At 45.6% G+C, this 27,502-nt stretch overlaps 2 protein-coding genes across 2 annotated transcripts in view; one reads left to right on the top strand and one right to left on the bottom strand.

The window, feature by feature from the left end:
- The window catches only part of LOC119445717 (techylectin-5A), a 37,076-nt gene extending 13,259 nt beyond the window's left edge, over positions 1 to 23,817 (bottom strand). Inside the window, exons 1-4 of the mRNA XM_037709998.2 lie at positions 23,608 to 23,817; positions 7,299 to 7,497; positions 6,768 to 6,910; positions 377 to 482 (exon numbers count right to left, since the gene is read on the bottom strand). Of these exons, the coding sequence (XP_037565926.1) occupies positions 377 to 482; positions 6,768 to 6,910; positions 7,299 to 7,437 (388 nt within the window). The 5' untranslated portion in view covers positions 7,438 to 7,497; positions 23,608 to 23,817. The remainder of the gene's footprint in view (positions 1 to 376; positions 483 to 6,767; positions 6,911 to 7,298; positions 7,498 to 23,607) is intronic.
- The window catches only part of LOC119445713 (tigger transposable element-derived protein 4-like), a 342,546-nt gene that overhangs the window by 216,728 nt on the left and 98,316 nt on the right, over positions 1 to 27,502 (top strand). The gene's annotated exons all lie outside the window — the stretch shown is intronic.

The following is a 27,502-nucleotide window of genomic DNA, read 5'->3' on the forward strand; positions in this document are numbered from 1 at the left end:
AATTAGTTTGCCTCCGATAATTTTTAAAGTTGCCTTGACTCTCTTCTCTTTCTCGTCTTCTTATGATGTTGACTGGTAGGTTAGTTTCGGTATACGAGTGACTCATGCCCACTGTAGGGGCTTGGCAAAGAATCAGGTTAGTTCGAAAATTATTAGTCTAGCCTAAATTAGAACACTAATGATGAATTTTGAACAAGTAAAAAATAGGAAGGAAGCCTTGTATGCCGCCATAGACTGTCTTGCCTTCTTCATCTTTGCCGCTCTCCAGCCTTAGCTTGGTCGTATGCCTCATTCTGAATATTATTATTTCACTGAAGCGTCAAGCGCACCACAATTCGTCACCACATTTTGCGGAACATGCTCAAAGCCATATTACCGATCCAATACTCCTCGCTTGCATTTCCGAAGCCATCCGCGTACTCTGTCCAGTTTCGGTAGAAGTGATACACGCTGTTGCCGAACTGACCTCTCCTCTGAATCACCTGCGAATGAATAGAATAGAATAAAAAAATTACAAATGCACACAGGTATCACTGCGCTTTTACATAATTTTCTCATTATATTACCAAGGTACATTAATGCTATTAACACTTTTAAGATACTTGATGCACTTTCCGAGGGCTGACTGACTGCCTATTTATCTGTCTGCCCACCTATCTATGTCCCTAATTGCTTTTCCATCAACCTGGGCGAGTGGGTAGTCCATGGTAGAATGGGTAGCCCATCGGGTTGCTCTGATGAGGAAACAGAGTTCGAAACTGACAGCCTATGTGGCTCTGTACAACGAACCTATTTGACGCCTACATAGAACACTAATGATGTGGCACTGGGCATGTAGTTCTCGGTATGCACTGCTGTTCAGTGAACCTCTTCCACGATGGCTTGGAGCACTGAGTATGTGCCAGTCTGTTTGTGCAGCTGTTCAATGGACTTTTCTGACACCAACATAGTTTACTGAGCATGCGCCAGTAAGTATGTGCCGCTTTTTGACGTACCTCTTTGAGGTTAGCTAGGGTAACCAAGTTTGTGCTACGGGGTGTGTACCGCTCTACAATGACAAAAAATTGTCTTTAAGTTCCTCCAACACTATCATACTGACGCTGAGTAATTGGTGTCGTCGATATGAGTGTGTCAGTTTTGTGCAGAAAGAGTAACTACGGGCTGATGTACATGTCACGACGTGCCCTCTTTCATGCGTCCTCATTTCTTCATCCTTTACTAGTAGTCAACAGCACTGTTGTTCTCCAAATTAAGGCCGTTTCACATGCTGCGACTGGAGCGAAAAAAAATCGGTGTGGTCGCACGCGTCGCAAAGCGATTTTTTGAGGGCTCATTCACATGACTGTGATTTCAACTATGCGACTGGTGCGACGCCCAGGGTTGCTTCCTGCCAGGTTTTGTCGCGCACGCCGCATAATTCCTTTAATGTAATGGAAAACACGTGCGCGTTATAATATAGTTGACCTCTCTTTATTAGGACCAAATAATACGTGCGTTTTGTAATTTAAAACGCTTCAAAGTTTAACTTGTTTTTGAGTGCGCAACAGCGGTTTATGAAGTTCAATACGAGGAGAAATGGCGGATGTAAACAGCTGTTCGCAGCTGGTCGTTCAGCGGTGTGTGCTGTCTCGTCTGTGTTTTATGCTCGTGTCGTTCTTCCTGTGGTACAACAGATTACAAGAGGACCTATCAACAAGCCCCTATAGCTGTTGTCATCGGATATGCAGTATTCGGAATTCGGTTGCAGCGAAGTCGTCATGTCAACGCTGAGACGCTCGCGCTACTCGTGCTCAACGTCAGCTTCTGAAGTAAGGATGTGTGTATATTGCTCGTGATTGCGCATAAGCGGTTCCTGCTCCTAGCAATATTCTTGCACCAAACTTAGCAGCAAGAACCAACCCAAAGCTCACGTCTGCCCCTGAAGGAAGCCGCGAATGCTCTGTGTGTAATTACTGAACGTCCAATGAAATTTGTGTTGTGAACGTTTATCTTAGCGCCAGCGTGGTTCCTCCGTCTCGGCGCGTGTGCTCTAATGATTCATACAGGTGCTCTCTGAATATTTCGAAAGTCGAAAAAGCCGACACCACATTTTTAGGAGCTGCAGTCCCTTGTGTACGTAGTATCGTATCATTCTGAAAGACATGGGCGTCGTCTATTTTCTCGTCCTGTTTCTTACGCTGTTAGGGTGCTGTGAATCTGTATCAAGAAGCTTAAGTTAATATGCTGCAGTACGTAGCGCAGCCGCGTAGGCCCACGGCTAACATTAAAATACCTTAATAGGAGTACGGTTGTCTGTTTAATAACAAAATCGAACGCTAAAATTTTGTATTCATAGTGGCAAGTGTAAAGTAAAAAGCTATCGAAACTATCCGCTAATAGCATACATGTGCTTCTACCTGCTTGAGCACATTATCTTAAAAGAGGTTGAAAACCCCAGATAACCAATACATACGCAACTGGAGCAGGCGCTATGGTTCGTTTCCTGGAAATGAAATCCAGCATCCCAGTCTGTTAAGCTTGTCATGTACTTAACCTATATTAGACCAATGTTAGAGCATGCTAACTGGATCCATTTCAAACTAAATTATTTGACCAAAATAAGAAAGTGCAAGAAAAGTGTCAAGGTACAATCTAATCTGGTATTCCCGCACAGATTGTATTAGCAAAACTTTATGCCTCCCTGAATTGCCTGCATTAACCCAATGCTGAACACAGGGGAAGCTGATTCCCTTTCTTGCTGTTGAAAAGCTGCTAGAACCTCAATAACAGACTACTTATGTTCTGAGAGAAAGTGAGGGGCACTGACAATATCTCTAATCTTTTGTATGAGCCTTCACCTTGAACGAAAATGGAATAAAAATAGTTACCTTTGCAAGCCTCAGAATCCAAACATTCTCAAAATTTTGAGGAGCCACATTAAATTTTTGAGATATACACAATAAAGGTGTGCCTAAGTACAAGTGCACACTGAACACACTTGAGTGGTTGAGTGGCCAGCTGCGAATGCAAAAGCGTCCATAGCTGCTACCTCGAGGTAACTGCTAGGTTGCACGTGTGTTTCCCCTATAGCCCATGTACCTGGCAAGGGGAATGGTTATACGTAGTCCAGTGCTTTTTCTTTTTTTTTCAATAGGTGGTGGCTAGCTGATTCCATCTGTTTATGTATTTATCATTTGTGTGCATCTTATGTGCACGTGTTTGTATCATGTTGTGATTGTTATACGTGCAGTGATGCAAGCATCTTTTTTTAATCTATTGCACTACAGTCATTTATTCAACTTTGTGTTGAACTGTACAAAATGTGGCCACCCAGTAATGGCCAGGACAGCGAGGAGGATTGGCAAAAAATATGATGCAAATCCAATGCACTTGCATGAATCGACATGAGGAGAAGCTTCCACGCAACGGTCAGTTACACTTTAGAAAACTAACTGCAGTGTTTATAGTTGTCCTTATTTCACCCGATGCAACACGTACTCATAGGCAATGTTTGCTTATTCACCACACAGGTCACATAATGTAATGTATACATAGCACGGTGAACTCACTGAAACGTCGGCTCACTAAGACTTCGAACTAACCATGAGTGTGAGTTCGTTTGAGCCTGATTGAGTAGAATTTTGGTGAATACGTGTAAGAGCAAGCTCAGTTGAGTAAACTTTTAGTGAATATTGTCATGTGGTATCAGAGCAAGCTCATCTAAGTACAATTTTGGTGAATATGAGTCAAAGCAAGCTCGGCAAGTAGATTCATGGTGACTAGGACTCAGTGCAAGCTCGCCTGGGTAGAATTTTGATGAATATAAGTCAGAGCAAGCTCAATTGAGTATAATTTTGGTGAATATGAGTCAGAGCAAGCTCGGCTAAGTAGATTTTTGGTGAATATGGCTCGATACAAGCTTGCCTGAGTAGAATATTTGTGAATATTAGTCAGATAAAGCTCGGTCGAGTATAATTTTGGTGAATATGAGTCAGAGCAAGCTCGGATAAGTAGAATTTTGGTGAATATGGCTCTGAGCAAGCTCGACTGAGTAATGATGGGATATGGTTATACGGGTTTATGCAGTAATACATGTAAGTGCAGACTCATTAGCAACATTGCCTTCATCTTGAAGGGCAATACCTACGCCTCGTGATAAGTCTGCACACTTTATGAGCTGTGGACCTGCAAGAACCACCCACACTTGAAAAGATGCTATCATTCACAGGAAGGAATGCAACCGGCTGACTTCACTACACAATTTTGATCCGGTTTTGTTTAATGTGTTATCTACTGCTTATAAAAACAAGGTGTTTGTCTGCTTTTCGCATTATTGCATGTGTTTTACAGAAAGTAGAGACAGAGAAGCACGACAAGGCAAGGATGTTCATGGCGAAGTAGTATCTTAGAATACTGCGATATGTTATAACGAGCATAAACAAAAGCAATTCGATGCACTGAAGTAAGCGAAATATGCGATTGCCTTTTAATGTGAGGGTCATTACAGATGAAGTAAGGATACAAAGTCTGCAACACAATGAAGGTTTATTGTTTTTTGTGCAGGAGAAAAATGATAAATCAGAAAAATGAGAAAAAAACTTCTTAAATATTGCTTCGAAAACAAATTTACCAGACTGTTTATTCCCAGTCAAAGCGTTAATTATGCTTTTGTAGAAAATTCATTACGATATATAGTTTACACGTTCGCTTTGCGAGCTTGATAAGCAGTCGCGTCTCGCAGCGGAAGTAACAGAAACTTCAAATGAGTTAATTCATAGGGGAAAATGCGCTTTAAAGCATAAACCAACCGACTGCAACTAAATAGTCGCGCATATAGCGTGACCTATTGACCGTAGCATTTGTCCGTAGTTGCACATTCTTTAAATTGTTCCGTCCGTAAAAGCATACCGCGCTACAACTGTGGCGTTTTCGTATATGATGAGTAGTTTCTACAACCAGAAAATTAGGACGACAGCCGAAGGCCATGCCTTCCCGGGAGGGACACCTCGTAGTATTTGCCAACTTGCAGCGCGTGTGAATAACGGAAAATCACGCAAAAGTACGTACCATCAGTACCCGAAGCCAGCCTAAAAAAAGCGCCGGGGGATTAGGAACGTAGCGTGTCAACAAACGCATAGAAATCGTAGAACCGAATCTAACCTACGAGTTTTTATCTGCACTGTTCGCGTGTCGATAGACAGCTTTAGTACTGTGGAAATGGCACCACGCTAAACGCAAAAAAAAAAAAAAATAGCGGGGTCAGACTGCGCATGCTCACAACGCTATTTTCAGTTTTCCGCGTAGCGCGCGTCCGGTATTTTTCGTATATAGCGGAGACGCTAAACGCTCGCTAAGTTTTTTGCGCTGTTAACAAGGCGGCACCCTCGGAATTGACGGCTGCCGCTTCGCAGAAATCGCTCGTCCTGCTGCCTTGTAGGACTCGCTGATTTACAAATAAATGGGGCTGCTTGTTTTCACTCCGGGTATTCTGGCTTCGGTAACGGCCTAGGGTCGATAAGACAGCGTTGTTTTCGCTGTCGATTCTAGGTTAATTAAGCACACACCACATGCACAGCGAAAGCGGAACTCTGCCTGTAAACACTCGTCAGATTGAGGCAAGAAATCTTAAAATTATTGTTGCCCAATATATTTTATTAACAATGGTTTACGTGCTTGAATTGTTTTGAACTTACTAACAGCGTCCGATGCGTCTCAAGGTTGTTACCGATTAATTTCCGTGCCCGAGCGCTTGACCATGCAGGCTCTTTTCAAGGCTTGGCGTGGATCCACACGGCTATAGTTTGGTTGTCGAGCTGCTCAGTTTGCTGCTTTGACTACTCGCAGCTAGTTGGCGCGGCGAAGTTGTGCGCATAGCGGCGCAAAACTGTCTTTGTCTTACGCTATACTAAAACACTATCGAACAGCGTTCCGCAAAGATTTATCCTCCGTAACACGCTAACACTAACGCAAACATTTTCCGCAATACTAAAACTCTCTGGTGCTGATGTTACCTACCGATTGCGCAATCCAAGGCTCCACTCAATTAGTTGCACTGTTCCAGGCTTGTTGAGCCAACATTTATAGACAAAAAAATTATCTTTAAACCTTGCGTTGAGCGACCGCCGCCATTTTCTAAAACAGACCGCAAAATAGCTCTCGGCGCAATTTCGACGTTGCGACGCTGCTACCAACCGGTTAGTCGCATCCGAATATCGTAGAATTTTCGTCGCATGCGACGGAAATCGCACTTCCGTGCGATGAAAATCGCACCATGTGAAATTGCCTTTAGACACGTACAAACACAGCGGCTGATGACGACGACCCGTATGGGCTCAAGCGTTATCGCCAACGACCTTACAGCAGAGGTTTTAAAAATTTATGCTGTATTCTGGGCGTGCGATATCCTTAGATGCATGAAATATAACACTATAGAAAGTAGCAAATATTTTCACCAAGAAAGAGAGAAAAGAAGGGAAGGAAAGACGCCAAAGTAAATGGGATGAACGTTTGGTTTACTATCCTGCGTTCTAGAAGGGTATTACAACAAAGAAGGAGAAAGAAAAGAGTGAAAGAAAATGTTACGCGCTCATCGTGAACACGCTTGGTGCCGTTGCTCAGGAGACCGATGCCCCGGATTAAATGAACAGGATTAGTGAGACAGGCACGCGCGAATCAATAAAATAAATACAAGCATTTTCGTATATTTGTTACATTTTACGTCAAAAACGTGAACCATGCCCACCCTTAATATTGCAGTGTTGACTCAGCTCATCGCCCATTGTTCTTACCGTCCAGCCTCCGCCATCCGTCTCCATATCACAGTAGACACTCTGACCCAGAGGGCCAGCAGCCTTGTGGAACACGCTGTAGACTCCGCTGGAGCGCTGGCCAGCGTGCAAGAGGTCGGTGCAGTGGCGAGGCTCAATCGCGGCTATAACACAATAAAAAAGATATGCATCAGTCGTATAGCCCACGACCACATTAAATATGCCACTGTAACCCAAATTTGTTTTGAGACAAATATTACGCGAGGCGAAGGGATTTTATTCTTAGATGGAATGTTTTTATTTCCGTGCTGATCATTTCAGCTTATTCACCACTTTTATGCAGTGTGCAAATATTCAACCACAATGATATATTTGATGCAAATTACAGTGTTATTTCTCGAACGTAATCACCTCTATCATATTGCTCACGGGGTTTCACGAGCATGCACATTGGCCTTTTCTTCTGGTAAAATGGCAGCCCTCGAGCGTTGATGTAAATACAGGATGGAAGTGCCTCTCTGTATTTCACCGTGCCAAATTGGAACAACGTACATTTTATGTCACCGAGTAACTGTGCCAGTTCCCGCACACGTTCCTCGGCCTGTTGAATGGAGGGTCTCACGACTGCTGCCGACTGCACTGTTGCGACTGCAGTGGCAGCGGCACAGATGAAAGTGATGTAGCCTGCCATTTCGTGACCAGTGCAGGACAAGATCCAAGGCGCTGCTTAACCGTGTGGAAGCGTTGGTTCCTGAAACGAAGTCAACTTAAGTGAACCATTCAGTGAGCAACTTCAGTGGAGCCTGGTCACCTGTTAGCTTATTTTAAAAAGAAGAGCGCGGGAAGAACAAGGAGGTATGACGGACTCCAGTGCTCACTTGTCACAACCATACAACGTAGCAATAACTGCAGAGAACACATAGCGGGAGGTGATTGTCGTGTTACCTTACTGCACAACCAAGTAACAATTACCTTTCCTACGCTTCTTCTGGCTTCATTTTCTGTTACGTCCCATGGTTAAAACCAAGAACATTCACGAGAATTGGTCAGTTTAAAGCCCGAGTAAATACTTCTCCGTGATTAACTGCATAAGAATGTGCTCAAAGATGTGACCTGTATTAATTGGCTTAAAACTTTGTGTCACCAGAATTGTCATGTTGGTGTTCGAAATGGACAATGAGTTTGTAAGTAACGGGCCAGTTTTTTGCCAGCATGCTCTAATGGCTTGTACGCCACCACACTGGCACAGCTTCGCAGTTGTGACGACGAAAGCAAAATATCCTTTATTGGAGTGCCCGTACCCTGACACCCGAAACCTCTCTATCCTCGCATTCCTGCCTAAAGCTGGCTGGGCATGACCTCTTAGGCTCCAGATACTAAAGTTTTGTACACAAGCGAGGCGAGATTCATGCTATTTTGTATACATGTCCAGTGTCACGACTCAGAGTCGATGCGTTCGCTCCTCCTGAGAAATGGCTTAAGGGGGTGGAGTCTGGTGCCTGCCTTCCGCCAATGGCCGTCGTGCACGAAACAGAGGCCGGATCAAACAAGCAAAGAGCAGTAATTTAATGTGATTGCTCTACAACAATGCCAACTGGCGTAATTAACTAGTACCTGTGAAGATGTTACAGATAAAAGTAGGAAAGTGGCAATGGTAAAGCAAAGTTGTAAGAATATAGGACTTTTACGACCTACAATTGTAACATGAACAAATGAATTATATATGTCTCTCGGTACAAGCTAAACTTCAAACAGTAATCGGGAAATAAAATATTTAGAGTCCAAAGTCCACAGAATCAAAAGCGACATGCAGTAAGCCGGGCGCGTCGACAGTCCGTCCACACCGATGCGGCTGACACAGAAAACCGCCAGCCATGGCGGCTGGCGGTGTTTGGTGTCGGGACGTGATGTTGACGCCTCCTTTGCCCGGGAGTTGCTCGGCGTTCCTTTACCGTCCCCGGAGCGGGCTGGCGCAGTGTCGGATCGGCTCGTTCTTATAAACCTCTTGAGGCGTCGACATCAACCTCTAGCCGTCCCGACGCACACGTGAAGCATACATGCTCACAGAGGTTCTGGCCGTGGTTCAGGCTTCACGGAGGGTCACCTTCGCCGGCAGGCAATTTAATCACCCACAAAACAATGGCTGCGGACGAAGTCGGCGTCACGTAGTCACGGCGTGCTTCCACTGTAGTTCAGACTCTGCTAGCGGACACCTTCACCGGCCAGCAGTTATAGACACACCGAAAACAACAAGCACGGAAGCACTCAGTTTCACGTAGCCCGGGTGTGTAGCCACTATGGTTCAGATTCTACCAGCGGTCACCTTCTCCGGCGAACAGTTAAATCATACACAAAACAACAGTCACGTACGCACATAGCTCACGTGCTCTACTAGATCATGACCATGTTCGCTACCATTGACGCGAAAAGGAGCTGCACGTAGACTCGTGGTTCATTCTTACAGGAGCGAAGCTCAAATAGAGGTGTATACTTAGGAGGCGGGTAGGTGGGGAATTAAGGGAATAATGCCACTTTTATGACACCCAGCTGACATTCTTATTGCTCAAAACAGTTCCTTGTACTACCTGCACTAGGCATCGTGGGCCCCTCTGGCTGAGTGGTCAACTTCACGAAAAAATCAATAAAATGAAAACAGGTTGTTTGATTTATTAAACAGTGCTCCCGATAGCTAAAACGCATGCCTGAATGAGCTATTTAGGTGAAATATATCTAACGTAGCAGGGATATCACGTAGCTGGCTCTCTTCTCCATAAATACCAAGAAAATGTCTTGCAAAAGGATCCCCAAATATTGTTGCGGTAATACCACGGGCGTTATTTATAACACCTGTCCTCCTGGCCTGCTTTAAAATGTTTACTGTCGCAAAAAGGGCCACGAGGACAAGCACTAGAAAGAAAGCAAGATTATCCTGTTGTGGGCATAGCTCTAAGTACCTGTTGGGTGACTGCCCATGATACCAAAATGAAACGGTTGCCCTTCGTACAGCATGAAGGAAACTAGGGAATGATGGAGGCACCGTGGCTGATTGCGGCTGCGATGTGCAAAGCCACAAATGAGTTTGCGTGTTTCTTGGGAAGCACTAGCCTGCAAGTCCACAACTGAACGATGAACGCTTCATTCCACGTGTGTGCTTGTCTACTGTGAAATCTTTTTCTTGTCATTCAGTCCAAGTGCAGGGTAATCAACCAGGTTCAACCTGGTTTGCATCCCTGTCTTCACCTTATCACTTTCCTCTCTCTCTCGATATGGTTGCAGTCAATGCGTGGCAAAGACGACGATTAGTGGCTGTGAAAGAAGGAGAGAAGAAGATGAAGATGACTATATCAGCAGGTTCACTTGCCGCTCTGGGGCTTGCGTTCGCGACAAAAATAAACGTCTTCTGCACTCGCACCAGAGTGCTCGACGTGCCGGGTAAGCTCTCACAACGATGGAACAACCGCCGCTACAGCTTCCTCGAAGCCGCCGATTTGCTGGGTTTCCACCATCTGACGATACCGAATGCGTTGATGTCTACGACACGCCAGATGAAGAAGCCACTCCGAGGGAAGAGCCTACACGGGTAGCGGGCCATTCATCTGGAATACTGCCTACAGCCATGCACCTCTCGTGAAAAATTCAGAGAAGGTACTGGCCAGTGACTCGCCCACTACGAATGGCTAAGCAGTTCTAACGGGCGGGATTCAGCCACAAAGCTATCCAACGTGGAGTTCTTCCTCAACGATACTGCATTCGTCTCGTACGAGAACCGTAAGGACGCACTTACAACGTGGGAACGTTTTCTCGAAGTTCTAAAGGTTCGCTCTGGTGACTGAGTCCCTAAAAAGAAACGTACCAAGCTTATGCTCTCCAAACGAGCCCAGATACAAGATGAGACATGCACCACATATATTGAAGAAGTAATGAAGCTACAAAAGGTGGTCAGTATTCGAATGGCGGAAGACGAAATCCGGACATTTGCTGAAAAGTATGCCTGAAGGCGTGTAAAATGTTTTAAAACGGAAAAAAGTTGCTTGACTTCATTCGGAATTCCTGAGCTTTCGAAACAACAAGTTGCGCTGGATTATGCCAAAGTTCGCTTAGTTGGTGACAAACTCAATGGTTGCCAGTGCAGACACGACCTCTTCCTTTGACCTATGTTCGACCATCCTACAGGTTATCCATGAGGAACTTGCGCCAAAAGATGTTGAGTTGCGCGACCTGATAACCATGGTGTGCAGACGCCGCACGAGACAATGACTGCACCGCTTTCAGCCCCTGTGGCAACCAACAGTTAGCGCAGCGGCCACAGTGTGTAATGCAGCGCCACAGTGAAGAATGACGACAAGCTTGCCGCCATTGAACTATGACCAATGCGCAAGCCGCGCGTTCCTCTCGACATCCGATGTCTTGTCTTGATACTTGCGACGAACGTGTTCACCACACAATGCACAGTGATATTGGTGACTTTATCACGGAGAAACCAAGGTTTCGGCCTCTCCCAGCGGGTTACTACCAATTTGCCACGGGATATATATTACGATTTTGCGATCGCCGTGCAACCACCTGGCTATATGGCCGACGATCACATTTTACGCGACCCTCTCAAATGCCACACGGCACCAAGTGGCCCAGCACGGTACTTCTCCAAACGACAATAATTGGGCGAGAATTTTCCGGAACCGCCTTCCGGGATCTAACAGGAGTTTTAAACCGCCACCTCTTCTTCAACGCAGTGGCGCCTGCCATCCTTTCGAGGCTGGAAGACTAGCTGGCGCGGCTGATGGAGGTGAGGTCACTGAATATTTGCTACAAATAGAAATACCTCCCCTATTCATGCTTAAAAACAAAGTACACCTTATTGTCGATAACCATCTCATAGAGCCAGCAATGGCTCTATGAGATAATGGGGCAGCAGTTTTAGTCACACTTCTGAAACATCTTTGGGAGCAAAGTTCTATCGCGGTGGGATGAAGCCGCGACGTTCTGCGGAGTGGGAGACGAGCCATTGTGACATTTTGGTGTGTCTACTGCTAGCGGGTTCTTGGGATGCCGTGCTTACGATGGAGTTTGCTACTATTCCTCGATCAATCCACAATGTCATCCTCGGCATGGGCTCTTTACGGAAGTGTGTTGTAACGCTCGATGGCTGCAGGGGAAGGTTGTTCATAACGGACCGTGTCCTGAGAGTGCTCGTGAATAACGCATTAGATAACGAAACTATGTTTTCTGTCTGAGAGGGCACTGTACTAAATCCATCATGTGCCCTTTGTGTTTAATTTGTCTCTTGCGCAACGCTTTCTACAGTGTCCATGCTGCACGAGAATCAATGCACATTTGCTGTCTAAAGAAGAACGTCTTAGTTGACTATTGTGTAGGGTCGATCTTCTGAGGGCGTGCTGGCTTACAGACTGTAAACTGTTCAGCGGAGCCCGTGATAGCAACAAACAGCTTGAAACTAGCCTACTTAAGGAAACACACGCCCTGTCCCGTAAGAACCTGATGGTGTCTGTTATTCAGATACAACCCTTTTGTTTACGATTTATAAGACGATAAACACAAGTGAATGCCGACCGTTGGTGCGCGTGGTTTCGAAGCGCGTCTCGGTATTTTCTGTGCGCAGAAGAACCAAATTCGCTCCATCTCTCCGCATCGAACACGCCATACAATCAACAAGGGATAGGCAAATCCAATTAGGTAAAGCCACATCACATTTCACCTTCTCAGCGCATGATTACCCACGAAGTGCGCGAAATTATGCGAAAGGAAGTAGTGCAGGAGTCATTCAGTCGCTGGGCAACTCGTCGTTCTTGTAAAGAAGAAAGTTGGCATTTGGAGATGTTGCGTAGACTACCGCCGACTGAGTGCTGAGACTAAAAGGAACGTTTAGCCACTCCCACGTATCGGCCATGTCATAGAGTGCCTTCATTTGACCTCTTACCTTTCTTCAGTAGACCAACACTCCGGCTATTTGAAAAGTTCGATGCACCCTGAAGACAAAGAAAAGACTGCCTATGTAACCCGAGACGGGCTCTTTCAGTATAATGTTCTGCATTTGGAGCGGGAAATTCTCCCGGGGCTATTGAGAGATTTGTGGAAACTATTCTGCGTGGCTTCAACTGGAGCATCAACTGTATGGGCTACCTTTTCATTTTCATTTCATTTTCATTTGAGCTTACTTATATTCCGTACTTTCCGTACTTTCAGTGAGTGCGGCCAGCGTCTGGATAAGGTATGTACCTGCATCAAGAACGCCTCTCTAGTACTAAACTCGAAGAAATGCCATTTCGGTAACTGCCAAACACTTACGCTAAGCGATCTCGTGAACAAGGGTGACATCCGTCCAGAAAAATCGCAGCCGTTAATCCATGCAGTGCACATCGCTCTGTGAAGGAGTTATTTAGTTTCCTAGACCACCGCTTTATTCCTAAATTTTCTGACGTTTGGGTCCTCTGACTTGTGTTGGGACACTCCGTTTGCGTGGACTCCCGAGTGATACCGTTCTTTCCGTCAACTGAAGTACCTGCTGACGTCACGACCTGTTCTACGGTGCTCTCATCATTCAGCGCTGACAGAACCTCACACAGATGTAGTGGCATCGGCATCGGTGTCATCCTGGTGCAACGCCACGCTGACCGCGAACACGTTATTGACTATGAAAGTCCCTCAGTAAGCAGGCCGTAGCAGAAATACATAGTCTCGGAACAAGAATGCCACGCGAGAATCCGCAGTTCAGCGGCTTCGTCCACACCAGTATGGGAGTCACTTCAATGTTGGCACCGACTGCCACACTCTGCCTTGGCTTGTCACCCTTCATTACCCGCGCGGCTACCTTGTGCCCTGGGCACAAGGTAGCCACAAGAATACAGCTTTACCGTTTTTTATAGGAGTTGCCGACGACACGCAAACACAGACTGTCTCTCGCGTATGCCGCTCAGCACAATGAACTGTGAGGCGCAACATATTGGTCACCTGCGGTATCTGTCTCAACAAATTTTTCAGATATCAATGTTTTCAAGGCCAAGCAGCACAAAAACGCCAATTTGACACCACTCTTTACCATTGTGTCCGATTCTATGACAGCAAGCCATTTTTGTGTACGATACAAACTCTCGCATAAAAAGAACCATTCCAGCATTTGTGCAAATTTTCTACTAGTGGTGCCGGAGAGCCTTCTTCCAGTTATTCTGTGTGAATGCATGACGATCCTACCTCTGATCATGATGATGATGTGTTGTGTTTAGTGGCGCAAGGGCCAGATATGGCCAAAGAGCGCCATGCAAGTGGTGATGTGTGACGATGACATGTCAATGCAATGGGCAGAAGGATTGCAATAGGTAGATGTTACATGGCTGTAAAAGGGCCTAAAAATCAGTCGCTGTAAAAGTGCCTAAAACAGATAGGTATTAAAATAATGAACATGACAGTGAGGTGTGCTGTGACTATAAAACATATGTTATAGTGCCATCATAATAAAATTTACGAGCACGGAACTAGCGCGACCGCCTCACGAGGCCCTTAAACGCAAGGGTACGGAGGCGTGTGCTTTACAAAAACTTCTATCGCAGGAGCACCATCTGGTGAGAGGGTGCGCTACGACATTGCTGGGCTAATAACATGTAGCATTACATCATTTAGGTAGTTGAGAACAGCTTTCACATTAAAGAATGGTTCTGAGCCCAGAAGGAATGTTGGATGTAGTGGGATATGGCAACCAAAGGCTTATGCAAAGTGCTTTTTCCGTTCGGTTTCTGCTTTCTTACACTCAACAAGTACGTGGAGGACGGTGAGCATTTCACCACATCTTCCACATAGTGGAGGTTCGTTGCCAGTGAGTAGGTAATTATGGGTACCAAATGTGTGCCCTATACGCAGTCGGCAGAAGAAGACATCAATTCGTCGCATTTTCGTTATGGAGGGCCAGAAACCTATTTGTGGCTTAATCACATGAAGCTTGTTATTTGTTTCTGCGTCCCACAAGCGGTGCCAGTGGCTTCGCAGTTTCTTTCGTAAGAAAGGCTTCAGGTCTGTGGCAGGAACAGCAGCAGTAGGGGTAGCTTGCGATGTAATTGTTGTGGCCATTTGGTCTGCTAGCACATTGCCCTCGATGCCTCTATGGCCAGGCACCCAGCATATAATGACATGCTGGTTAGATATATACGCTGTACACAGAACGGAATACAGCTCACCGAGTATAGGATTTTTGTGTTTGCAGAGTGACATTAGGGCTTTTACAACACTTAAGGTGTATGTAAATATAATTGCGTTTTGAAGTTTTGATTTCCTTATATTCTTCACAGCCGACAATAGTGCATGAGCCTTAGCCGTAAAGATACTCGTTTCCGAATGCAGTACACCAGATTCCGAGAAGGATGGACCTACAGCTGCATAAGATACCCCGTCACGGGATTTAGAAGCGTCTGTGTAAAACTCGGTGCATGAGTACTTGGCCTGGAGTTCAAGGAAATGCATTTTGATTTTTGCCTCTGGTGCGTGCTTACTGACCTCTACGAACGATGTATCACAATCTATGAGCTGCCACTACCATGGCGGTAACAGTTTTGCAAGAGCCATAGGATATTGTTCAAGAAGTGGAATACCCATTTCGTCACTGAGGTCCCTCACACGCAATGAGAACGGCTTTCTTGCTGCAGGTCGGTTATGGAAGAGTGTGGCAACGGTCACATCGTTTATTGTTGAATAAGAAGGACGTTCAATGTTCGCTTGTACTTTCTGGAAATATGTAAAACTGCTGTAGGTCCGCTGCATATGGAGTGACCACTGATTCGATTCTACATAAAGGCTCTGGATCGGACTTGTTCGGAAAGCACCGGTCGTGAGGCGGATACCCAGATGGTGAACGGGGTCTAGTATTTTCAATGCACTTGGAGTTGCGGAATGAAAAATTATGGCTCTGTAATCAAGGCGTGAGCGGACAAGACTATTCTACAAGTTAAGCAGACACTTTCGATCACTGCCCCAAGTCATTCGCGACAGAACCTTTAAAAGGTTCATTGTCTTGAGGCATTTTGCCCTCAGATACTTAATGTGACGAATAAATGTCAGCTTGGAATCTAAAATGACTCCTAGAAACTTATGATCGCTGCTGACAGAGAGCGCATCTCCTTTGATTTGTGTACTTGGGACTGACATTAGGCCTCTCTTGTTTGTAAAGAGTACGCAAGTGCTCTTCTGGGAGTTAACGTTAAAACCATTTTCATCTGCCCATTTGGACAATTTGTTTATTCCAAGCTGCACTTGTCGTTCGCAGATGGCCACATTGCATGACTTGAAGGCTATTTGAACATCGTCGACGTAAACGGAATAAAACATAGCGCGTGGGATGGCTGCATGCAGGCCGTTCATTTTTACAATAAATAGCGTGCAACTAAGCACGCCCCCTTGTGGCACACCGGTCTCTTGGGTGAAGGGCCTAGATATAGCGTTACCCACTCTTACGCGGAATGTGCGATTAGACAGATAACTTTCAATTGTGTTTAGCATGTTGCCACGGACACCCATCGCCGAAAGATCTCGGAGAAACCGTAGTGCCATGTCGTATCGTAAGCCTTTTCTAGGTCCAGAAATAGTGAGAGGCAAAACTGCTTATGTATAAAAGCATCTCTAATATAAGATTCAATGCGAACAAGGTGGTCTGTTGTGGAAATACCTTCTCTGACACCGCGCTGTAAGGGATCGAGTATTTTGTTGCTTTCAAGAAAATGGATGAGGCGTCGGTTAATCATTTTCTCGAAGAGTTTGCATATACAACTTGTCAGAGCTATAGGCCTATAGATAGTGCCCGAAGAAGGTTCCTGGCCATCTTTGAGAATAGGAATTACGATTGCTTCTTTCCATGCAGTCGGAATGCAGCCGGCAGAGAACATGGTGTTAAAGATTGACAGTAGTGTTTTGTGGGTTTCATGGTGTGTTTTATCATTTCATATAGTATTAGCAGAATCGTTACAACAATTCAGTGAATCCTGAAACTCCGCCATGGTAAATGGACGACTGTATGCTGCATTGGCTGTGTCTTTCCGGCTCAGAGGCTGTCGCTCTGCTTGTCGCTGGTATTTTAGAAATGTGTCTGTGTAATGGGATGTACTGGAAATATGCTGGAAATGTGCTCCTAGACATCAGCCTGGGCCTCAAGAGTGTCTCCTTGTGTGTTTACTAAAGGTAGAGGATGGGTTTCGCGGCATTTTATTTTGTTTACCCTGTTCGCAGGCTTTGCGTTCGTTTGTATAAGAATTGATATTGCTTATGTATTTTTGCCAACTTTCCCGTTTATCACGGCGGCGTATTCTTCTACCTTGCGACTTAATCGCCTTGAAGTTAATTAGGTTTTCTGCGGTTGGGGAGTTACGGAGATTCCAGGCCTTCTTTTGCTTTTGTACCAGCCAGCCCAGACCAGCACACTCCTGTAAAGTATGCTACTGCATCGTCAATGCCAAGTGCATGGACATCGTCCCAGGGCAAATGTGTTACTTCGTGAAACCGCGTCCAGTCAGCTGAATCGACTTTCCATCTAGGAACATGTGTAGAGCACTGAGCTTGTTTTGTAAGGTTTAGTACGATGGGGAAGTGATCACTTCCATAAGGGTTATTAATCAATCCCACTTCAAATATCGCACAATTGTACTGGACGCTATGCTTATGTCTATGGAAGAAAATGTTTTGTGTGTATGGCTGTAGAATGTTGGTTCTTTTTTGTTAAGCAAGCAGGCACTTGAAGAGAATAGGAAGTTTTCTATTAGTCGTCCTCTCGCATCACAGCGAGAGTCACCCCACAGTGTACTATGTGTGTTTAGATCACCAACGACTATGTAAGGGTGATGGAGTTCATCAATAAAACTTTGAAATGTTGTACTAGAGAGGTGATAACTTGGGGGGGGGGATGTATATAGACGCGATGGTGACTAGTTTATTGAACAGCACTGCTTCGATAGCAACTGCTCTGTCGGCAATTATAGCTACACCACCTGACGATGTAGCAGCATCGTCCCGGTCTTTCCGGAAAATAGCGTATTGCTGGAGAAAGTTTGTTTGTGTAGGTTTAAGATGTGTCTCCTGAACACACAGCACCTTTGGACTGTATTTGTGTAAAAGTTTTTTAATGTAATCGAGGTTGTGCATTAGGCCTCTCACATTCCAGTGTAATATTTGTGTATCCATATTGTTTGTGTTCTTGGGCTGTGTGTCAAGAGACGAGTCTAGTTGGCTTACGGAGCCTTTCCAGGCCCCGTAATCCGGGGTTTGTCTTTCTTGGAGCGGTCGCGAGAATCGCGTCGCTCCAGAGGCGCTGGATGCGCCGCCTGGCTTGGGGTTGTGTCCATCGACTCCAGGGAACCACTGGACTTCCGCTCAATCGAGCGGGGTGTTTTCGGGGTGGGCCTTGCCTCGAAAAGCAGGGCCTTGGAGGCCACGAACACAGGAGGTCGATAGGCCCTCCTTCAGAGACGGCGCAGCAGCGCTGGCTGCTGTCGCCTGGGGGGCTGGTGGCACAGCCGCGGTCACACTCTTTGTGTGCCGTGCCGATGCCGGAGTCTGCTGCGGCGTTGCCCCCTTACGCACCGCACCAGCATACCCTGCGATATAAAGAAAAGAAACACGCTCTCGTGCTTCTTGGAAACATATGTTTTCTTTTACTTTGAGTGTGATGATGTCTTTTTCTTTTTTCCACGTAGGACAGGATCGAGAATATGCTGCATGGTCACCATCGCAATTTGGACAGTGCAGGGCGCCAGTACAGTTGTCAGATGTATGCTCATGATCGGCACATTTTGCGCATGTCAGTGGGCTTCGGAAGTTTTGAGAGCCATGGACGAATCTTTGGCATTTGAAACATCTGCTCAGATTCGGAATGTACGGTCTTACTCGGATTTTCGTGTATCCTGTTTCAAGGGTATCTAGGAGAGTACTGGAGCCAAAGGTAAGGATTAGATGCTTCGTGGGAATTTTAATGTTGTCTCGTTTAATCTTCATTCGCTGTACTTGTGTCCCGCTTTGTTCCTTCCAGCCCTCGAGGTGCTCTTCTTCTTTCAAGTTCAGGAGGTCTCCGTCAGACACTACTCCTTTGCATGTGTTCATTGATCGGTGCGGAGTCACCGTGATATTTACATTACCGAGTGTTACGAGATTGCAGAATTTTCCGTGCTGGTGCTGCTCGCGAACCTCAAGGAGGAGGTCTCCGCTGGCCATTTTTGTTACCTTGTAGCCGCGACCTAGTGCATCATTTATACATTTGGCAGCAGTAAAGGGAGAAATCATTCTTGTGGTCTTTTCAGGGTTTTCACTATGAATCACGTGAAATCGTGGGAAGGTGTCTTTGCGTTGGCCAAAAAAGTTCAGCGTTTCTTCGGTGCGCCCTCATTTTCTAAGAGGGCGATCAGGCAGACGAGGGAAGGACAATGCATCCATAGATAATTAGTTAATTTCAGAGGCTATGCCACCCACCCACCACCCAGCCCAACAAGGGAACGCTACGAGACCCAAAGGAGACGCAGACGCCAGCTGTACATAGCCACTATAACCTAATATAATAGACCCAATGTTGAATAGATTACACCAGGTTAACCTTTGCTGCCTGGAAAACTGGAAGTAAAACGAAGCAAGGAGAAGACAGGAGAGATGGAAAGTGAGAGAGAATGACGAAGGTTAGAGAGAGAGAGACACAGGAAAAGGCAACCACCGATTTCCCCCGGGTGGGTCAGCCCCCGGGGGGGGGGGGGGGGGCGTCTACGTGAAGCCAAGGCCAAAGGGGTGTGTTGCCTCCGCCGAGGGCCCATAAAGGTCCAAGCACTCAGCATTATCTCAACCCCCAGGATCCCCTTTTCCCCGGACACGGCTAAGCAACGCACGGTTAAGCGCGGGAGGGTCCTTCCCCCGTGTGTTCGGGTCCGTGGTGTCGCAACACACCAAACGCCTGCTTACGCAGACGCCCCTGCGGGGGATCCTACCTCTGTGCTGTGCGTGGCCGCTTTATCGTACTCAAGAACAATTTTATTGGCTCGAAATCTTACAGTCTGCTCAGTTATGTGTGGCCAGTTTTATGGTAAATTAATCGTCACAAACGTCAATCAACTACACCACCTGGTCTCCTGCAGCCCGTGCCGCCTCCAAGCACGCCTTCTCATACATTGACCTCCTGGGCCTTTTTGCCCAAGTCATCCAAGGTCAATCGTACAATAATTACCTCACGCACTAGTGTGAGGCTGCGGCCATACCCTCCGCGACTGCAACCAACGTCTCACTGTCCAAGCAAACATTTGTGATCCTCCAGCAACGGCTACCTGATTATCCGCCTCTGCGGATGCCAATTCACAGCGGGTGTAATGAAAGAGATGCTTCATTTGTGTGAGTCCCACTTTTGGCACTCAACGCCATGTCCCGCGCAATTGAATGGCTTTATGAGCACACCATCCAGACAATTTTTCGATATGCTATCTATGTACGTTTCATCTGACCACAAGAACTGGGAGGACTTTCTCCATTTTGTAACTATTAGCATTCTATGGAAACTTTCCTTATTTGGCGGTATGTATGTGTTTATAAATGTATGTATGTATGTATGTATGTATGTATGTATGTATTATGTATGTATGTATGTATGTATGTATGTATGTATGTATGTATGTATGTATGTATGTATGTATGTATGTATGTATGTATGTATGTATGTATGTATGTATGTATGTAGTGTGTAGTGTGGTATGTATGTATGTATGTATGTATGTATGTATGTATGTATGTTATGTATGTATGTATGTGTGTGTGTGTGTGTGCACGTATGTATGTATGTATGTACGTACGCCCGGCCCACGTGAAACATTTTTCCCGCTAATTCGATTCAGTGGCCACTGGAAAGTCCATCGTCAGATGTGTACAGCATCGGGCTGCTATGCTTAGGAAAGCCGGTTCGAAACTAGCCGTTGGACCAACTTGAGTCACTGTGTATAGGACGTGTATACGTGCCGCTCTTCAACGAACCTCTTTCACGCCGACATGAGTCATTGCGAATACCAGTCTTCGAAGAAACTCTTTGACGCCGACTTAGAGTACAGCGTATGTGCCACTCGGTCTGGGTTGGTCTTGCATGAACCTATTTGATGCCAACTTGGGTAACTAATTATGTGCGACTGGAAATGTGGCGCTCTACAATGACGAAAAAGATCCGTTAAATTTCTCCGATGCTGAGCGAAAAAAAAAAACCAACGTCAGAAAGGTTCCTTAATTACAGCAACTGTACCATTAGCAGGCTGCGCAACAAATGCACCGGGTATGTGCCGCTTTTCAATGAACGCCTTTCACACCAACGCTTTAGCGAACTGCGCCAATGCACTGGGCATGCGCCTCTCTTAAATGAACGTCTCGCCAACTTGGGTCACTGAGTATATATATGCCACTGAGTGCGCGGCGAGCGAGAGCACAAATTCTCAGCGTTCGCAGGCACTGGTGCGCTACGCTTCTCTTTTAGCAGGCCACACGCGGGCTTGACGGCAGCACCACTACATGGCACTGCATGTCCAGGATGAAGCTCGAGAAAGGATCCCGGCTGCCGCATGGCGAGTTTCTAAGCGATCGCATGCAGCGGCGCGCCATGCATTTCGGACGCCACGCGCAGGCTTCGCGGTAGCGGCAATAGATGGCGCCGAGTGCTCTTTGGGAAGCTCGACAGAGGATTCTCGCTGCTTATATGCTTCATGCATAACTCTCTTCGACGGTGCCAATACGTTGTGTTGCTATATTGATTAAATATGAAATTCATTTCTGTGGACATTCGTCCTGAGGTGGCTTCTTCCGATCTTTTTAACACTTATGCTTTCAACACTGCCAAACACGAGACCACCCGTTATAGCCCTTTCTCTCTGCTCTATGCATATTCTCCCCAGCAGACAATCGACATTGTCCGTTCTTTTTGTACCTACGAAAACCCTTCTGTCGCGAACACCTTGCGACTAGCAGCTGAACATGTCAACATGAACAGCTTTGCTGACCGATCTCGAGCTCGCCTTCGCGACAAAATAAACGTCCCCTGCCCTCGTACAAATAATGTGATATTTCTATTTGTTTCATTTTCGTTGTCTTTAGAGGTCATGAAATACATTTTTCAAGCATGTCGTAGCTTCTGTGCTCCAATTACTACTACTATTAGGCATAGGTAGCGCACTTTCAATTCCCTTCAACAAAAAAGGGGCGGATGAGCAAAAGAAAGTTGTTCGCATTTTTACTGTCGTCTAAAGAATTTATGTGGACAGGCGTTGTTTGAAAAAGCACCGAGACATCACCTCCATAAATTAGAACTAATACCAATACGTACGAAGATAGCTATTAATCATGACTGATTTATCTGATAGCTAAACATTCTTTCAGTGATCATCTGTCTGTGAAATTTAGGTGGGCTATCAGCTGACGCATTTTCTGTGTTTCGCCACTGTTATGTGCTAGTGTCTTCTATATAGTGTAACCACTGTGCGTGCGGTTTTACTTTTCATCTTTGCCTCTTCTAACTCCTTCTCTATTGCAGGGTACCAAACTGCATGTTTGTCTTTCAGCTAACCAGCCTGCCTTTCGCATCTCATTTATATATCTCTCTCTCCCTACGCAGCCAACGAAACCGGTAGGAGCCACGCAGACGATTTAAGCTTGTGATTTATTTGTCAAAAATTTGGCGCCACCCACCCCTTCTTTTTAGCCCTCACAAGGAACGGGCACCGTCTTTGAGAATAATCTCTGGCTAGCTTTAGTGCTCTCAAGCGTGTTTAAATTGTGGAGAGCTATATCTAGTATACTGACGTGCAGAGAGAGCGCTCTCGCTTTAATTTAAATCGTTTCTACGCGCTTCTTAGCTTTGCCACATCAGTTCTGTTCTGCTGAGCCTTCTCAGTTTCGTGCTTTACATAAAACGTATACTAACAGTTACCCGAACTTCTATAACGCGCCTGGCTAGCAGAAAGAAAATACGTTGAAGAAATAACAGTACGACCTTTGAAATCCATGTCAATTCTTTTATTTTGTGCTTGAATGAAGCAAACCTGATCCTCAGAACGCTATGAACCTGTAATATTGTTACACTGCTCTGCACAATACCGAGGAAGAGGAGCACGAGCTTGAGGGCTGAAGAAGACGCTTCATTGACTGACTGGTTGTGTCAATCATTGTCAATCGTGTAAATATTGTGTATATAAATTTTCCCGTCTTGCTTCTTCCCTCCGTCACAATATATAGGCTCGTCATCTGCGTAAATGTATTTGCGCATGCGTGTATTCCGTATTCACTGAGATAACATTTCAGTGGACACAGCTGGTGATGGGTTCTGTGCAACGGATTTCAAGGAATTTGTAGCGCATTTAAGAAAGCACAGTGATTTAACGCGAGTGCGAGTGGGATGCGTGTCATTGTAAGCTTTATTTTTCCTGCTTACACTTAAGTTTTTCTGCACACTGGGCATGTGATAGAAGGAGGAAAATGCAAACAATGGATCTATTGTCCTACTCATAACAGAGTTCTCTTTGCGCACATATTCAATTTCGTACTAATTAATGAAGACACCTGATCTAAATAAATTTATCCAAGCTTGTCTGCTTTACTTGGTGTCTGATTAATGACGACACCTGATCTAAATAAATTTATCCAGGTTTGTCTGCTTTACTTGGTGTTGGAAGCTTGCCTCTGCTTTTAACGAAATAAGTAGGTGCAAATATGTGACACCTATGCCTCTGACGTAAACACTTGCTGAATTTGAAGCTCGCGCTTTGAGGGTTGGCTTCTTAAGCGTCCGTGTGTTCAGTTTTCTTGCGCTTCGCAATTGCAACTTCAACAAGAATATTACGCTAAACAAGAAAACTGTTTCTGTAGAACTTACCTAGATGGGCTTCGATGAAAACGCTGCGCGGCACAGGATTTAGAATATCCTCTTGTGCCGGTAACGTGCTCAAGCGCACACAGACTACTGTGCTCTCTCATATAATCTCATACACTGTCCGACGTCTGCCGAGTACACGTGCTGGCGGAAAAAGGAAGCGCGTGTATTTCAATGAACCGATATCTCGGGACAGGCCCGCATTTCTGAGAACCTTCTCGCATGTCTGCAGCCATCCGTCTTTCTGTCACCGCTGTAAGCAACCGCCTAGCTGAGCGAGCCAGTGAAAGAAGACGCCGACAGAGGGGCTTTGCAGGTCAATGCCATAAGGTCGCGTCAGGCGCCAAGCGAGAAACGATCTGCAGTAAAACTGGTCTTGTGGGTAGAAAGTCCGCAGTGCAAAATCTGCTTCTGCTACGGCGTTTTTTCTCTCAGTTATATGCCACTGACATTCGTGGATTTGTCTTCCTTTATACTTTCTTTGCTTTCATTTTGTATTCTTCCTCAGCTCATTGCGTTTTGCAAGTCTGTATTTCTGCCTCAACATTTCCGTCTGCCTCGTGCGCCAAACTGACACGCGATTCTGAAGGGTTGTTTTTTTTTTCTTTCACAGAGCCACGTGTTAGATAAGCGAGTACCTTTCCTTTATATTTCACGTTCGTGTCCACTTCCTCTCCCGCGAAGCGTCCGGACAAACCGGAAAGTTAGCGTCTCTAGGGATCGAAACCCGAGATAAAGAATAGTGGAGCCTCTTTGCACTCCCACGAAGCAACGCAGAAATCAGGCCACCAGTCTCCCTTTATTTAATGATTTATTTACGTATTTAGTGGTCCACTGAATCATTCGTTTTGCCGTAGCTTGGTTTTGATATACTGCGAATGATCAAGGCTGATGTATGTTTATTGAGAAGGCATCCACCACACGAACATTGGTCAGTGTTCAGAAACGGCATGAACGACAATAGGTAGAATATTTTAAAACAAATATCTTATCACATTCGTCCCGCCACGAGAACAAAATATAATTCTTTAGCATAGAAAGGAAATAAGGCTTGATCCATACTTTGCCGTACTTTATTGAGTAATAATGAGCAAAGTAAAAATAACATTGTAAATAAACAGTCCTAGTAAAAGAGTTCAAATGCATATTTAGACGGGTCGTTTAGGCAGTAAAAAGACTTGCATCATACAGAGAAAACGCCGGCCAAATATATACCAATAAACTGTAGTTACTTGCACAAGTTTACAAAATCTAAGCTATAAATCTGTACATAAAGTCACAGAAAAGAGAAGTACCAAAAAGTGTTAACAGAAAAGTGTTAACTGCGCGATCCGGGTTTGAATCACATTTTCTCGGAAGAGCTGCTAGGCGCACAATGTGTACCGAATGGTTATTCATTGAGTACCGATTCCCTTCAATTTGAGAATTTGGACATGTCCCCGAAAGCACCATTTAACAAGTTAACCAGAGAAAAAAATTTAATGATGACCATGATCCTGATTATCTCGGAAATTTGGATGCCAGCAAATGCTATAAAGCTCTTTCTGAGAGAGGTATCACTTTCATTCGAGTCCCTTTCTCCGAATATTCGAAGAGGATCGATGTTGAAACGCGAGATATATTGAGGCACAGATCATTTAACACATGCACCTCGTTCACCTGCAAAGTTCATGACAGCAAAATTTATATTTGAAATAGCGATCATAATACTTACGCGATAACACACAATAGGGCAAGGCTACAGCGTCTGCCATATCGTGTTTATAAATATGAATGTAGAGCTTAGATGTTAGCGGCACATACCCCCTCTGGCGGATTGGCCAGGAACCGGGTAGTTCAGCACAACAACAAGGAAGAAATAATTATAAAATATTGTAAATAAAATTTCTGAATAGATATATGAGAATTAACAGATAGATTCAAGATTATGATTTGAATAGAATGAAGGGATACGTGAATACAAAAATACAGCAGAGTAATCGATTTTATGGAAATATAACGAAACGTTAAGTTCTCATATTATGGTCTAAATCTTTCTGACCCTGCAATAAAATACTGGATGGCATCGCCCACGTTCCTGCCGCTGTGCTAAAGGGTCGAGGCCCCCAAAGAATTTTCAACATTTATGTCTAATCTAAGAAGCAGAACGGCGTTTATTGTTTCTCCCCTCTGCCTATTCATCGTCTTCATTATGACAACCCCTAAATGTATCTTCGGAACGGCCACGGGCAGCTTACATACTCGGAACCACAGATAGCACAGACCAACACAATTACGTAGTGTGAAGCAATTTAATTTCACAAGAAATGCAGCTTCTCTTAGTTACAGGTAGAGCTAAATGAAAGCTTACTGAAAAACACAGACGTGGGCGGGGGGAGGCAACAAGATGCAAATGAGGAGCGAGTACAATGCCATAAGAATTTTTTAATTAACTCGTTACGCCCCCTATTCTACAGATGAATCACTCCACGTAAACATATAGGCAGAGCTACTTCCAGCGTCGACGTCTAATATTGAAATTTTTTAACAAGAACGAGTATGGTAAGTGCTATTCAGGACGCTAGATGAACAGTAGAACGAAGCAACGCTGTCGCTGTCATGACGGCCTGCTTTTGATTAGCTGGACCACATGCACATAGCACATCCGCATGTGCATGTCCCTACGCGTCGCCTCGAAACTAAAAACATCACATTATGGAATGCAAATACTGGGGGGCGGCATCAAATAACCACTGCCTTCGCGCATATATAGGCTAAAACCGAAAATACCATCGCAATATCAAGGCATCAATTCTTTTTTAACACTGTTTTTTTTTTGCGAAAGAAGTCAAGTATGTGCTGCCAAGCGTATTCACGGAAATATCTGTGCCGCTAGTTGGCGACGGCTACTCGTTTGACTTGATAATTTTGCTCAAAACAGTGATCACAATTGAAGCAGCGCACAGAATAAACACAGTAACGCCATTTCTAACAGCCCTATTATTAAGGCGAAAGGCTTGCTTAAGTGGCTTAAGTGGCTAATCGAGTGGTACAAAAAAAAAAAAAAAACGCGTGACCTTCCCCGAGCAAGGGGTGGGTGGAGAGGCGAACGAGCGACGCACCTACAGTAAAACAGGTGTTACGTCGCTGACATCCTGCGGCCGCGGTTGTGGCGACAGTCGATTGCGAAGCGAGACGGCGATGCGGAGGACGCTCGTCCGGAACCTAGCCGATTGCGCGGTAGGCCCCGTAAGTATGCTGCCGCCGAGGATGCTCGCCGAGGGAGAAACGAGGTGCGACGTGCGAAGCGATGGGAGCAAAGCGTTCGACCGCGAGTGCTGCTTTCCTTTGCGGAGAGGATGCAACGTAAAGTCGAAGAGAAACGTCGTTGGCGCGAGTCTAACCCCGTTATTCGAGCGCGCGAAGCCGCAGCTAAGCGTCGGACACTAGCCGAAGCCGAACTGCGAATGCAGCAACGCGACGATGCGAGACGGCGCAATACCAAGTATGCGCGAGGCTTTCGCCTTCACGTGTTGCAGGAGTGTGGGATGCTGCCGAACTTTTTATTGCGATAGCAATTATATGGACACTTCAACCGGATTTCTCCCGTCGTCGTCGCCGTGAGGTTCCGTATAAAGTCCAAGGGCGATAAAATCGTCGCCGCGCGCCGTATGCGCGAGTGAAAGCGCGCGGGGGACGCGCGCTATCACGGAGAGCAAACGCAAGGCGGAAAGCAAACGCGACCTTCGTCGCGCGAGAGACCGTGGGGGTATGGGAGGGAGGGAGGCGGGGGACGCTCTGCTGCGGCACCAAATTCTTATCTTGCAACCGGGCGCAAAAGGAACTGGCCACTCAATTGGCTCACGCGAATTGGCTCACGTGGCCACTCACGCGAAAGCAAGAAAGCGGGAAGGCAGTG

Source organism: Dermacentor silvarum, chromosome 3 (assembly GCF_013339745.2).
Source record: "Dermacentor silvarum isolate Dsil-2018 chromosome 3, BIME_Dsil_1.4, whole genome shotgun sequence".
NCBI classification, from domain to species: Eukaryota; Metazoa; Arthropoda; class Arachnida; order Ixodida; family Ixodidae; genus Dermacentor; species Dermacentor silvarum.